The 13329-nt window shown below is 47.4% G+C and overlaps 5 protein-coding genes across 5 annotated transcripts; all 5 read left to right on the forward strand.

Annotated features, from left to right (window-relative positions):
* Positions 1–754: 754 nt before the first annotated feature.
* On the forward strand, positions 755–1601 carry NAS2_1 (putative 26S proteasome regulatory subunit; the record flags this gene model as incomplete). Its single annotated transcript, XM_058501618.1, has 4 exons — positions 755–910; positions 955–1027; positions 1074–1417; positions 1470–1601. The coding sequence occupies 4 exons, from the start codon at positions 755–757 to the stop codon at positions 1599–1601; spliced, it is 705 nt and encodes a 234-aa protein (XP_058362939.1).
* Positions 1602–2214: 613 nt separating this feature from the next.
* Positions 2215–3159, forward strand: GSP1 (GTP-binding nuclear protein gsp1/Ran; the record flags this gene model as incomplete). The annotated part of the gene is made up of 5 exons (XM_058501619.1): positions 2215–2283; positions 2413–2505; positions 2560–2713; positions 2772–2977; positions 3028–3159. 5 exons carry the CDS (start codon positions 2215–2217, stop codon positions 3157–3159), a joined length of 654 nt encoding a protein of 217 aa, XP_058362940.1.
* A 319-nt stretch (positions 3160–3478) lies between these two features.
* ONS95_008083 (uncharacterized protein) lies at positions 3479–7211 on the forward strand. The gene is made up of 10 exons (XM_058501620.1): positions 3479–4729; positions 4779–4896; positions 4950–5096; positions 5146–5355; positions 5406–5532; positions 5589–5611; positions 5664–5696; positions 5755–5779; positions 5828–6433; positions 6496–7211. The coding sequence occupies exons 1-9, from the start codon at positions 4346–4348 to the stop codon at positions 6231–6233; spliced, it is 1473 nt and encodes a 490-aa protein (XP_058362941.1). The 5' UTR covers positions 3479–4345; the 3' UTR covers positions 6234–6433; positions 6496–7211.
* A 149-nt stretch (positions 7212–7360) lies between these two features.
* On the forward strand, positions 7361–9385 carry ONS95_008084 (uncharacterized protein; the record flags this gene model as incomplete). Its single annotated transcript, XM_058501621.1, has 4 exons — positions 7361–7563; positions 7684–7795; positions 7876–8390; positions 8440–9385. The coding sequence occupies 4 exons, from the start codon at positions 7361–7363 to the stop codon at positions 9383–9385; spliced, it is 1776 nt and encodes a 591-aa protein (XP_058362942.1).
* Positions 9386–9961: 576 nt separating this feature from the next.
* Positions 9962–11637, forward strand: ONS95_008085 (uncharacterized protein; the record flags this gene model as incomplete). The annotated part of the gene is made up of 2 exons (XM_058501622.1): positions 9962–9967; positions 9994–11637. 2 exons carry the CDS (start codon positions 9962–9964, stop codon positions 11635–11637), a joined length of 1650 nt encoding a protein of 549 aa, XP_058362943.1.
* Positions 11638–13329: the final 1692 nt, after the last annotated feature.

A 13329-nucleotide genomic window follows, 5' to 3' on the forward strand; every position in this document is an offset into this window, starting at 1 on the left:
TATGCGTCGAGTTGTGGCGGGAAAGTGTTGGAGTTGACAGTCCGACAGAGGTCATAACATTAAGTCCAGCATCTGGCAGATCCATGATGCACTGGCAAGGATCCAAAATGTAAATACAAAATTGCTCCAAACGTCCAAGAAAGGTCAGGTCTTTGATAGAGAAAGACCGGTCTACAATGAAGAAGAAGAATGGTATGTGAGTGACCAAGATTGTGAAGCATAATTGAAAGAGCACAATCTTGGGAAGTGGCATCACTTGAAGCGTATCGACAGTGACTGGATGAGGCAAGAGCGAATTTGCAGCGACGACTGCTATGTTAAATCCTGCCTCGAAATTTACAATACAACAGAGCAGGGATTATGAGAAGCGACTTAGCACCCAATTTGTCTTTTAACAGAGCTCATTTTCAAACTGAAGTACTTGCTCCAAGCGCGCTAATCGTCAAGCATGGCTGGAGCCGAGCTATTTCAGTATGAGAGAAACCGAAACGAGCTCTACAACATATCATGGTGCCACCAAACAAACTTGGTTTTCACGCATTGCCCCTGGTTGAGACTCAATACTATAATGAGTGGGTTGTCAAGTACGGAGGTAGAGGCATGGTAACCTTAACCGTAATTGGCTTAGTCATCATCACAATCTACCCCGCCAACACGTCCCCCATCGCAGCCTGGGAGCAAGGCTGAACAAAAGCAGGCTGCCCTCCGAACTCAAAACTGCGCATCAGAACGAGATATGGGACTCCCATTGAGAATGGAGAATCTTCACGCACCAACAGTCCCTTCTGGACCTACATCTGGCCCTGCGACGAATGGAACACAAACGAGCGGCTTGACTTTGGCACAGCTCCAGGCAAAGAAAGACAACCTTGAGGCCGAGATCAGAGCTTTGGGAGGAGTTTTGGACTCTGTATGTGCGATCATTGGAAACTGACCCTATGCTGATAGGAGCAGCATGGCGTGGATATTAATACGAGACTGCTTACTCCGGATGGATTTCCTCGAGCAGACTTGGATGTAGCGCAGAGTATGGAACCGCATTCTGGCACCAGCAGATACTGATAGCTTACCAGTTCGAACGACACGAGCACGGATCATCTACCTAAAGAACGATCACAAAGCTCTCATGAGCGTCATCGAGAAACACATCCACGAGCACTTTGCACGGTTAGCAGAGAATGGTTCAGAGGATGAGCCCACGACCGACAGGAGCAGCTCGGTAATGGATCTCCCGTCAGCTTCAGAACCACAAACATTAAGCGCTCCTTTCGCGAAGGTCAACAGCGTTGTGGCAGATAGTCCAGCTGAGTCTGCAGGCTTGAAAGCAGGAGATCAGATTAGGGTGTTTGGATATGTCAACAATACGAACCATGATGAGTTGAAGAGGGTTGCTGAGTGCGTTCAGGGCAACGAGGGTGTAAGCTTCCACGCTCAACACGATATCCTGCGACCCAAACTGACTGTAATAGCGGGAGGTTCTTGTCAAAGTCTCTAGAGCGATCAGTGGCAGCTCGAGAAAGCAGGAGCTGCAGCTAAGTCTGACGCCAAGCCGAAATTGGGGAGGACGGGGTCTTCTTGGATGTCATATTCTTCCTCTCTGACTGTCGTAGAGCATTGGAGACAACATTCGTTAAATTGATAGTGTGATTTCAGAGCGCAGGTGTTCCATGGATGGCGTTAGGATCGGAAATAGATAAATCTAAGTGCAGGATGACATCGCAGAAATAAATATTCGTCCCATTGTAAGTATCTCGGTATAGTGAGTGAAGTCTCTAGAAGCATGCGAACGTGACCTGCGTGGTTCTATACCTAAAAAGATGTCTGAGAAGGCAGGACTTCGAACTCGGAATTGAATTGCATGTTATGGCAAGACGAATCGTGGAAATTTCCAGCTGCAAGTAGGTACCTACCTACCTAGGCAGGCGCTTGGGCATGATCACGTGCTTCGCTTAGTTTAGCTTTTTCGAACAGCGCCAGCCTCTTTGCCTGCCAAAACATCCTCGCAACTTCGAGAGAGATCAACTCATACTCCACCACGTCCACAATCGAAACACCGCAACAAAGGTTGGCACCCCGTCATTATTCACCGCTGCGCAGGATCCTGTTCTACCTTTCTGCCACTACATGTATGTCTGCTAACAACGTTATCGCAGCCTAAAGCGATCCTGATAGACTGTTTACCTCGTCCACAACTTCACAATCACATCAACAATCATGGCCGAAGCAGCGTCGACCATCCCTACCTTCAAGCTCGTACTTGTCGGTGATGGAGGAACCGGAAAGGTAAGTCTTATCGACTTGCTGGATGCGCTGCTGTTATTGATGCAGGATGGAAAGTGCAAGAACCACGCTGCCTACATTTCAGCATCGACGGTTCATCACGGCCTAAAGCTATGGCTAACACATGTTTAGACTACCTTCGTCAAGCGTCATTTGACCGGAGAGTTCGAGAAGAAGTACATCGCGACTCTCGGTGTCGAGGTTCACCCTCTCGGATTCAGCACAGTATGGCTATCACCCCACCACGAGCTCATTGGGCGCGGCTAATAACTTGGTTAGAACTTGGGCAATATTCAGTTCGATGTCTGGGATACTGCAGGACAGGAGAAGTTCGGCGGTCTCCGTGATGGATACTACATCAACGGCCAATGCGGTATCATCATGTTCGACGTTACCTCTAGAATCACCTACAAGAACGTTCCCAACTGGCACCGTATGTATTATGCGACATGGAAAGGGTACAAGTGAAGATACTGACGAAACTGGCTCAGGTGACTTGGTCCGTGTCTGCGAGAATATTCCCATCGTCCTCACCGGCAACAAGGTTGATGTCAAGGAGCGAAAGGTCAAGGCCAAGACAATCACCTTCCACCGAAAGAAAAACCTTCAATACTACGATATCTCCGCCAAGTCCAACTACAACTTCGAGAAGCCCTTCCTGTGGCTCGCACGAAAGCTGGTCGGAAACGCCACTCTTGTACGTCTCTGGCACATACTCTTTTATGCACATACTGACTACCCCCATAGGAATTCGTTGCTGCCCCCGCCCTTGCTCCACCTACCGCAACTGTTGACGCTGAGTTGCTCGCCCAATACCAGCAGGAGATGAATGATGCTGCCCAAATGCCCCTTCCAGATGAGGATGATGCCGATTTGTAGACTGCGCAACGCCATCTCGTGGAGGCAATAGCGATCTTTTCTTAGCAGCATCTTAGAAAGTTCTTTTTCGGCGATATTTGCATGTTTTGTCCGTCAGTCTTACAGATAGAGACAGATGACAACGAGTCCTTTTTATTTTCTGGGCAGGGATATCTCGCATGCAGCGGGCATGTTGAGAAGGATGGAAGGAAGGATGGATGGGAGGGACTTTTATGAACAACGAAGCAAAACGTTGGAGGTAGCAATGACTTCAGACACAGCTGCTTAGCAGCTTATGTAGCTAGACCCAAAAAGCCAGCAGTCCTTTTGATTCGGCCATTAAAGAAGATCTCAGGCACATCTCCACCAGTGATACTTTTTGCGCCCATCTCCTATTAGTCACATGGCAAGTGCCTCGCATTGCCCCAAGCTTTCACAATCAAGTAACCTTCCTTATTTAGTGGTGTCTCTTATCTTTCAAAGTCAAACAAAGACTGCCAGACGCTGTTAATTTCTGTTGCTCAGAGAGGTTGATTCTAACTTTTAAGCAGGTCGATGTAACATTACTAACCCCACCAGGAAGGTAGAAAGATTACCTAGTTACCCCTCCCTTCGTCGTCATACATATTGTCAGGGCCTTGAACATGGCTTTTCTTCTGGAGATCTGAAGAACGATGGTATCATCGAAATCTACAGCATGATCAGTAAATATCGATACAAAAATGTTTTAAGAATTTCTCCTGGGGTGGAGTGCCAGTCAGGCAGAAATGTTCAGTTCCTCGCTCAGAGGATGGCAACGATCTTCTTACGATCGACTCTGTTGTGTCCATCCGGATTATTTATTGCAGATGTTTTGAGGGCGATTCTCTTTGAGTCAAGCTTTATTGCCAAATTACGTTCTAGAATGCTTATAATGGCATGGGGCAACCTCGTAAGCTTTCCATGCCGGCTTTCCACATTCCCTTCTAGGTGCTTGATCCCCCACTCAACGTGGCATGGGCTTCATATATTATAACTTTGTCGGCGTGCAAGACTCGGACAATTTAATTGGAACCCCTGCTCCCCGTTGATCTGTTCGAACATCTGGTCATTCGATCGACATGGGAGCATCCTCGAAGTTGAGTTTGCTCGGCTTCGGCTCGAAATCATCCTGACATTGTCTATCACTTCACGGAAGCTCCGGTAGAAGATCACTAGTGTGTGCTGCATGTTGGAGCAGCTATTTGAGCTACAACAGAGCTACCCCTCCAAGTCGCTGCAATTTTTCCCTCTGACCTCAAGCATTTTCATCGGACAAGACAAAGAGTGTGGTCTCGATTTCTCTTCCTATATGCTAAACATGATTCTGTATTTTGTATCATCGTTGGCACTGTTTGCAGGGGTGAATGGTATTCGTTATACCCAGCCAAATCTTCAAGCCAGATCTCTTGACAACCATAAGTTGGCAAGACAGCTGCCCGCGAATCCAACAGGATTGAAGACTATCATCACTCCTCAGAATGTGACGATCAGGTACAAGGAACCAGGCAAGGAGGGAGTTTGTGAGACGACTCCCGGAGTCAACTCTTACTCTGGTTACATTGATCTCGATGTAAGAATCATATGGTATGAAGACTTTCCGGGTGACTGATGGATCGTAGGAGAACTCGCATACATTTTTCTGGTTCTTTGAAGCGAGGAACAACCCCAAGGATGCACCCATCACGCTTTGGCTTAATGGCGGCCCAGGATCGGATTCTCTGATCGGATTGTTTGAAGGTCGGTGTGCATTCCGTGGTTTAAGGATGAAAACTTATTTCATTTTCTCCCAGAACTTGGCCCGTGTAATGTTACTGCGAACCTTACAACGCAGGTCAATCCATACTCTTGGACCGAGGTCTCGAACATGCTATTCCTGTCACAGCCACTAGGAGTTGGATTCTCTTATGGTGCTGAAGGGGAGGGCAGCCTCGACTTAGGTATTATCGACTACTTTATTGTTGCTCGTTTAAGCTAACAATCCTTCAGTGGGTACTTACCAGAACAGCTCAGTAAATGGAGTCGAAGGCCGATACCCAGTAATTAATGCAACAGCGCTCGACACTACGGACCTGTCAGCTGTCGCTGCCTGGCACGTTCTGCAAGGATTTCTAGGCGGACTTCCACAACTAGATTCCAGTATAGCTTCCAAAGAATTCAACCTTTGGACGGAGAGTTATGGTGGACATTACGGACCAGGTAAGCTCCTGAAATCAAAACGTACACTTGTCCTAACCGTCATCCTCTAGCTTTCTTCAACTACTTCTACGAACAAAACGAAATGATTGCCAATGGCTCTACTCAGGGAATTCAACTCAACTTCAACTCTCTCGGAATTATCAACGGCATTATCGACGAGTACATCCAAGCTGCACAGTCAGTGTTCTGCAAGATTTCCAGTTTCTGAAGCTCGCTAACTCGATCAACAATAGCTTTCCTGAGTTTGCAGTCAACAGTGAAGCCTTCATTCCGATCTCCTGTACACGTATAACTAATTAAAAGTATAGATACCTACGGGATCAAAGCAGTCAATGATACTGGTGAGTACAGTCTATGTATATCCATTGCCTACTAGGGATTTTCAGCTAACAATGTCAGTTTACAACTACCAGAAGTTTGCACTGTGAGGATCTAAGGCACATTTCGTTGAGCAATTGCTGATAACTACCAGCAATATGATCTCCGGTTGTCTCGATCAGCTCAGAATGTGCAGAGGAACAAACCTCACAAGTCTTTCCGACCAAGCTGTCTGTACCGAGGCAGAGAACATGTGTAGAGACAACGTCGAAGGACCGTACTATTACTACTCTGGACGAGGGGCGTACGATATCCGACATCCAGCAGATGATCCAACGCCACCAGATTACTACGTTGAGTACCTTAACATGGACTCTACGCGAAATGCCCTTGGAGTCAACCTCAATTATAGCCAGTCGAATAATGAAATCTACTACGCCTTCCAACAGACAGGAGACTTTGTGTACCCCAATTTCATCGAGGATCTGGAAATTTTGTTGAATAACAGCGTTAGAGTGTCTTTAATCTACGGTGATGCTGACTACATTTGCAATTGGTAGGATTTACAGCCATCTGTCATGCAGCTATGGAGCATTGCTGATACTATAACAGGTTTGGAGGCCAAGCAGTCTCCCTTGGCGTCAATTACAAATACAAAGAGGAGTTTGCAGCTGCTGGTTATGCACCATTTATGGTAGATGGTACAGAATATGGCGAAGTTCGTCAACGTGGAAATTTCTCTTTCACCAGAGTCTATGAGGTATGTTGCTTTGCCCTTCTCACCCGTAGATTCTTCCTGCTCATCTGATTGACAAAATGAAGGCTGGCCACAAAGTTCCCTACTATCAACCAATAGCCAGTCTTGAGCTATTCCGGCGAACTCTTCTGGGCTTGGATCTGGCGAATGGTAATCTAAGACTATCCGCCAACTACACGACCACGGGAACGGCAAACTCGACCCATACAGAATCTTTCGTTGCATTACCCTCAACCTCATCTAGCGAGGCAATTGGAGCGTCAACAATGACATCTAGTGCGGCACCATCTACCACTGTTGCACCTCAAGTCGTTGAATGGTGAAGCTCATCCAGGAGTTGGAGGTGTGGTGTGGAGACTTCATAATCATAGAGTCAATGAAACTTGCAACATGGCATTAGCCAAAATATGATAGATATTGCTTTAGCATGGCCTTATTTCCAAAGCTGCAGCTGGCTTTGACAAAAATTGCTGTACTTTGGAAAGTCAGATTCGTTGACTTCAAGCACTCAGTGGGATATCTCAAATGGGACCCTGCCAATTGTGTCTCTGGGGATACTCTCGCCATGCATAGAATTTCTATATTGATATTTCGGCTTCTCATGAAATGTTCGTAAATGTTCGTCAAACTGTGGACGCGTTAATGGAGTTTCATAGACGAGACATTTGTTGCTGTGTTGATAGGACGCGATGTTGACTTAGAGCCTGAAGTGGGTTGGGCCGGGCGGAATTTCTTCGGCCCTGCACCTCGCAACGCGACTTGAACATTGGCGAACGCGCCTCTCCGCTCTTCAATATCTCCTTCACTGCTGTCCATATCCCAACATCAATTGAGCTTCCACGACCCGAATTCTTTCCAAATCACTACGATACAATATTGACTAAAACATACACCTTTACGCGCATTGGTATGTTATGAATATCAGCCAAAATGAGCGACGCGATCCTACCTCCACCCCGCCGCCACTCCTCTGCTGCTCCGGCCACGGCAGTACGCACTCACTCGGATTCCAGCTCTGGTGATGGAGATTTCGAGACGTGCTTGGAACAGTCTACTGGTTATGCTGCTAGGGGAGAGGTAATCGGCGATTCTGAAGGAAGGTCGGATAATAAGCAGAAGAGGAAGAGAACCAGGTACGTTTGTGGGAAGCACACTTAAATATAGCGCCGTCTTCCCTATTCATTGTGGAAAATCCCAGATTCATATGTATTCTATAACTAGTGCCAAATATGTGCTAACATGCTATGTCACAGTCCTGCGGACCAGGCCATCCTAGAGGCCGAGTATAAACAGAATCCCAAACCAAACAAGTTAGCACGCGCCGAAATTGTAGAGAAGGTCTCCTTGAACGAGAAAGAAGTACAGGTCGGAATCCACTCTCAGACGCGATTCCTGGACTACCAGGCGCGTCGGCATAGCTATATCCAGTAACTGACGTATTTCAGATATGGTTTCAGAACAGAAGACAAATAAACAGACGCAAATCACGCCCGTTATTACCTCACGAGATCGCAGCATTTGGATTGGGAGGTATGGCTGCACTTTCCTCTGACCCAGCATCTATGGCAGGATACAGCAGCAGTCCAAGTATGGAGGAGACCGAGCCAAGTTCGCAAGCAGACGTCAATACCAGCCAAGAAGAATCAGAAAGCCGCCAGGATGTTGTACAAGAAGCTGCTCTGCCCAAACCAGCGGAACGCTCTGTGGAAATCGAAAAGAAAGTCGACGCGGAGGTGGCAGCTGTTGTTGAAGAGGTTGTTGCAACACTGCCACCACCGTTATTTCGCCAGACCTCATCTGGAGCCTCTATCACCGAGTCTAGCTCATTTCCCGCACCGGAAGCTACCACTAAATCATTCTCATCCACACCCGGATATCTTGCAAATCGATGGAACGCTTACAACAGCTCATTCTCTACTCCTGCGTCCTCTCAAGCTGCTGTATTTACAACACCCGCGATGTAAGTTCAGCCAATACATTGGTGCTACCATGCTAACAAATGGATTTAGTTTCAAAGCAACCCAGCCAAATTCATGCCCAGAGCGTATTGATGAGACTATATCCTCATCCTCATCTAATGTTCGACTATCACTCTCTTTAGACGGCAAGGCAGAGCTCATCTCGACCACTCCATCACCACCACGCCACTACGCTACCCGTCCTACTTCCTCCTCAGGCTCCATGCTGCCTCAGAGAAGAATGGGTTTGCAGAGAAGTCAGAGTGCAATCTTATTTGGACCCTGCCATTCCAGTACACAACCTGGAGTATCCTTAATGCCTCGATTGCCTACTGGGCGATCGAGAGACGCTCGAACCTGGGAAACTTGCTGTGACGGAGAGGTCCGAGACGAACTTACTACTCTCGCCGAAAATGAGTCCCATGGCTCTGCCGTGGCAGCTATTAGTCTTATTCGTTCCAGCAGTAGCGCTGCTCTCAAGGCGAACCCTAACAAGCGTAACGCACCAGCTATGAAGCATGATTCTGCTAAGCAAGGCAAGAAACAAAAGCTTGGAAGATCAGTATCCAGTGTTGCCAGATTGCAGAATCCCAGCAAGATTTCTTCAAACGCAGCTCCAGATCCATCTGACTACACAAAAGACGGTCTCTTGCGATCACCTTCTGGAGATTCAGATAAGGAAAACTGGCTGCCACGTGAGAATGGAGGAAATCCTCGGCGCAGGCCGCTTCCCAGCAGCCGATCAGATAAGCAGCCTCAATCTCGAACTGTGCTTGGCGAGAACAAGAACATACCAACTCATGCCGATTTCGGTGGCAATAGAAATAGGAAGCGAAAGCCAGTGGCGGAGCACGCGATCTTTGAGGATCCGGAGAACAGTACAGAGGTGGGCGAAGAAGTTGAGAAGTTTATGCGTGGTGAGGTCAGCCCGAGTAAAAAGGGTGATCTGGACTGCATTCAAGGATTGCTTTCTCTCAGCCAGGGCAATTGGCGGTAGCAAGACATGTTTTGACACTTTGGGCTGAAGATAATGTGGCAGTACTCGCTCATATTTGGGTTTTGCTTTCGGCGGCGCGAGGTAACCGGCATTGGGTTGGAGTTTTGGGGATGATGGATCAATTTCCATGTTTGAATTCTGTTCTGAATACCTCGGATACCAAGATTAGCAACGTTATGAGTTTTATCAGGGGAATATCCTCTTTATCTTATCCTTCGACTGGCCATTGCTTACTTGCCTCATCGTTCGCCACGCCAGAGCCCAAGTGGAGCTCCTGCCTGCTCATTTTGAATCTTGCATGATTGGCACATGGTTTCAGTCTGCGTAATTTACTCCGATATTCAATCTATTGCCTCCAGAACTTGGCACCGCTTTCCCCCTTGTTCCTCGACTTCCTTGGTATGGAGGTTCTGTTTTCACCCATATCAGCACTTCCCCCTTGTCCCATGCTCATTCACTGCTTTATTCTGGACTTGTATAAGCCCGCCTTATGAAACTAGCGTCCGCTCCAACCCGCTGTCCTCCACGAACAACACCATCCAGTCTCCCATCGATCCTCCCAATTACCTGCATTACATGCGAGTCACATTCGATTCCCGTTTCGACAGCGCCCTGAATCAGACGATCACCGTGGATTCGTCAAAAAACATCCGCAAAATCTGTCAACACCTCAGTCTCAGCACACAGCTCGAAACACCTTGACATTCACACCACAAGAATCCTTCAATGTCCAGTTCCGATACTGGCGGACAGGTCCACCAAGATTCTTCACGGCATTCTGGAAAGGCATGGCAGCAAGTTCTACAAAGAAAGGATGGTTGACATCGCTGGTTCCTCCAGCGACTGCTCGCGCCAGAACAACATGCCGATTCATCAATGCCAGACCCATCACTTACCTCACGGTTCCTCAAATCTCCTTCGCATCAAACATTCGTCGTAAACCAGAAAAGGCTGTCTATTTGAGCACTAACGTCGAAAGTCAACGAGTCCCTGTCCGAAGTTCAACTGGGACCTCGTTGGAAGACCATAGCAACAGAGCCTTACTTGAGCTCGCCAACAACATCAGCACACTCAGCCTCAACGTGTCCTCTGACGGCATTGCTTACGAAGTTATTGGTGACCACACCTCGTCACAAGGCACCTCTTCCAGAATCCAAGGCCTAGACACGGCTTCTACAGACCGGAATACCCAGCAGCAATCCTACCATGGCCCTATCCACTTTCACCGCAGATCCCACAAGAACATTCACAGTCACAATATTCTTTCCGATCCATCGCCATTGACTTCTGACTGTCGAAAGTACGCCATTCCAAAACCTCACTCACATCCTCCCGAGCCTCTCAAAATCGCCCCAGACCCGAGAGCGCACATCCGACCCTCCACACCCGAGCCCATCAGTCCAACAACGATCAAAACTCGTCTTGCAAAACTCGTCGACGATCAGAACTGGGATACTGATTGTGCGGAGCGCGAGCGCCGGAACCCTTTCCCACATCTCGATCAGAATTCTGGCTGGAATAGAGCTTTTTGTGCTGTCAAGATGTACTTCTCCAGCGAGTGGACACCCTATGACAACGACGGCACTCTTAAAGGCGCGCTTGAAGAAATGACTCACATCAAGCGGTGCTTCGCCAGATTCAGTTTGAGGGCTCAGCGAGAGGCAATGGTGTTCGATGAAGAGGATCTGCGTGGAGAGAACGGCTGGGGAAGAGTCTTCGATGTGGTGTTCAGAGGGGAAGGTGTGGGACTATGCTGGGCTCGAAGTCCTGGGAGCTGGCATGCTGTCAAGCCTGGTCTTCTGACATGTTGTAGGAGTGTTTCGTTCTATGACGAGGTGTTGGATCGGACAGAGGGCATTCGTGAGAGAGTACGAGCTTGGAGAGCGCTGCAGGCCTCATTCTCTAAGCGGAGATTCGAAACCCTCTGGCCAGGTTACCAGGATAAGGAGAGATTCCAGAGAACTTGGTTGGGCTGGAAAGCGACATCAGGACTTTACGACTCTGAGACAGGAGTGAAGAGAGTCCGTCTACGTGGGCGAGAGCCAGAGAAAATCGCAAGTGAGAAGTGGTGTGCTAGGCGAAGAGAGCAAGAGAAGAAGGCCGGTCGTTGGCTAGACGGTACGATTCGGCAGGATCGCCTGTGGGCTGAGTTCCACTGGGTACTGAATGAGGATGATCCGAGACAGCATATGTGGCCCGGATATTATCGATACTACTACAGAAATGGTTTAAGGTACTGGTATCGGATTTAGAATTGACAGGGGAAGGTAGAGACGTGGAGGACAATTTTGCATATTACAAACCGAAGCATCGACTTTGGATAATGGCGATGGCATTTTGCATACTAAACATCATCTATCATTAGCCTACTTTATTGATCCTCGAAGGGGGCTTCACCGTTGATTATGGGATGGAGGTTAAAAGCAAGCGTTGAGTTTCTACAAACTATTATTATTACCTCAAAAATGACACAGCATGATATTCTCAAAAAGTCTTCATCCGCCAACATGACTTGATTATTGGATTGGTATATTCTCCTATTGTCCGCACAACGTATCGGAGCGAACATTTACCTAATGCCTGCGCGAACACGTCTTGATCCGTAAACAAGCTGTCGAGTGACGTCAAGCATCGTGGGAATATGACGTCGACATGATTCTTGTAGCTCACTTGCAGAAAATACTGGACTGGAGGGCTAGTTACAGATCGGACTCTATTTTTGGTGGTCCTGTTGTCGAGGAATTCTGGCGCCCTGTTGATTTGTTTGCAAACCACCTTTCTCCAACGACACCAGGATGATGCTGATATATGGTAGATATCTTCAAAATATAACCGCAAGACGTAATAGATAACATTTCTAAGAAAAATCCTAATGACTCTAATATATATCTGACCAGTAAGTACGCGCAATCAGTAAGCGCATATCCCAGATTCGATTTCCAGACCAGACTACTGACCCTTTGATATAACCAATTAACCAAACTCTCTGCATCCGTGGGCGGCCACGGCAGTGGTTCAGGTCAAAGCGGGGGGGGTTCAACGTACACGAACACCAATTAACGGCGGATCGAGTTGGAAACTTATTCAGTTAGGTTTGTAGATTGGAACCTCACACCCATCCGAGTGTGAGCTTCCAACTGAGTTTTGCATTCTCTGAATTTTTTCCTGCCACCGTGGTTCTTTAGAAGGAGACGAGACAATGTTTTTAAGAGAGAAAGATTTTTGTTTTTGTTTTTGTTTTTGTTGATTGTTTTTGTTTTCTCCGTTAAGCGAGAGCCGGTGCACATAAACAAAACGGCTGCGGCATGAGCCACAACTAAAGGAGATTCTACATAATGCGAGTCTTGAGCTGAGTCGGCTTAGAATATCAATCTTATCTGCACCCAATGCTACTCAAAGGAAACTCTCGAGGAATGAATCTTTTTCTTAGTGTTCTCTGCTGTGCTTGTATTACATTTGAACCACCAAGTCGTCGCGACAAATTGAAAGACATGCTGAAGCTTGATTCGAAACACGTATTAGCAGTCAGATATCAGCTAATCTCATAGCTCCCTCACTTGTATTCATTGAGGTGATCTTGTCATTTCGATGAAGATTGAGAAACGAAATCACTGGTTGTTGTTTCCCATTTTGGTGGGTAAGCCATCTTAACTTTAAAGAGTCAAATCCTTGGGCGAGAAGCAGGGACTTAAACAACTTCTGGATGAAGTATGAGCCCGTAGCTAGACCAATTCAACTTGCCTGGGGACGGTAAGTACAGATTCCAATAGTGGCAGGTGAATGGCACTGGGTGCATGCTCTCCATCTACGATTAAACCTCATAAATTCGGCCGAGATAAGCTTTCTATCCTGGCCCAAGATGAGAAGAAGAAAAAAGAACACCAAAATGCAATCCTCAAAGTGAGGCCGATCAATCACGTTTTGCAAGAACATACCAAGCTAGT

This window comes from Cadophora gregata, assembly GCF_030347475.1.
Source record: "Cadophora gregata isolate MNR1 chromosome Unknown scaffold_2, whole genome shotgun sequence".
Lineage (NCBI taxonomy): Eukaryota > Fungi > Ascomycota > Leotiomycetes > Helotiales > Ploettnerulaceae > Cadophora > Cadophora gregata.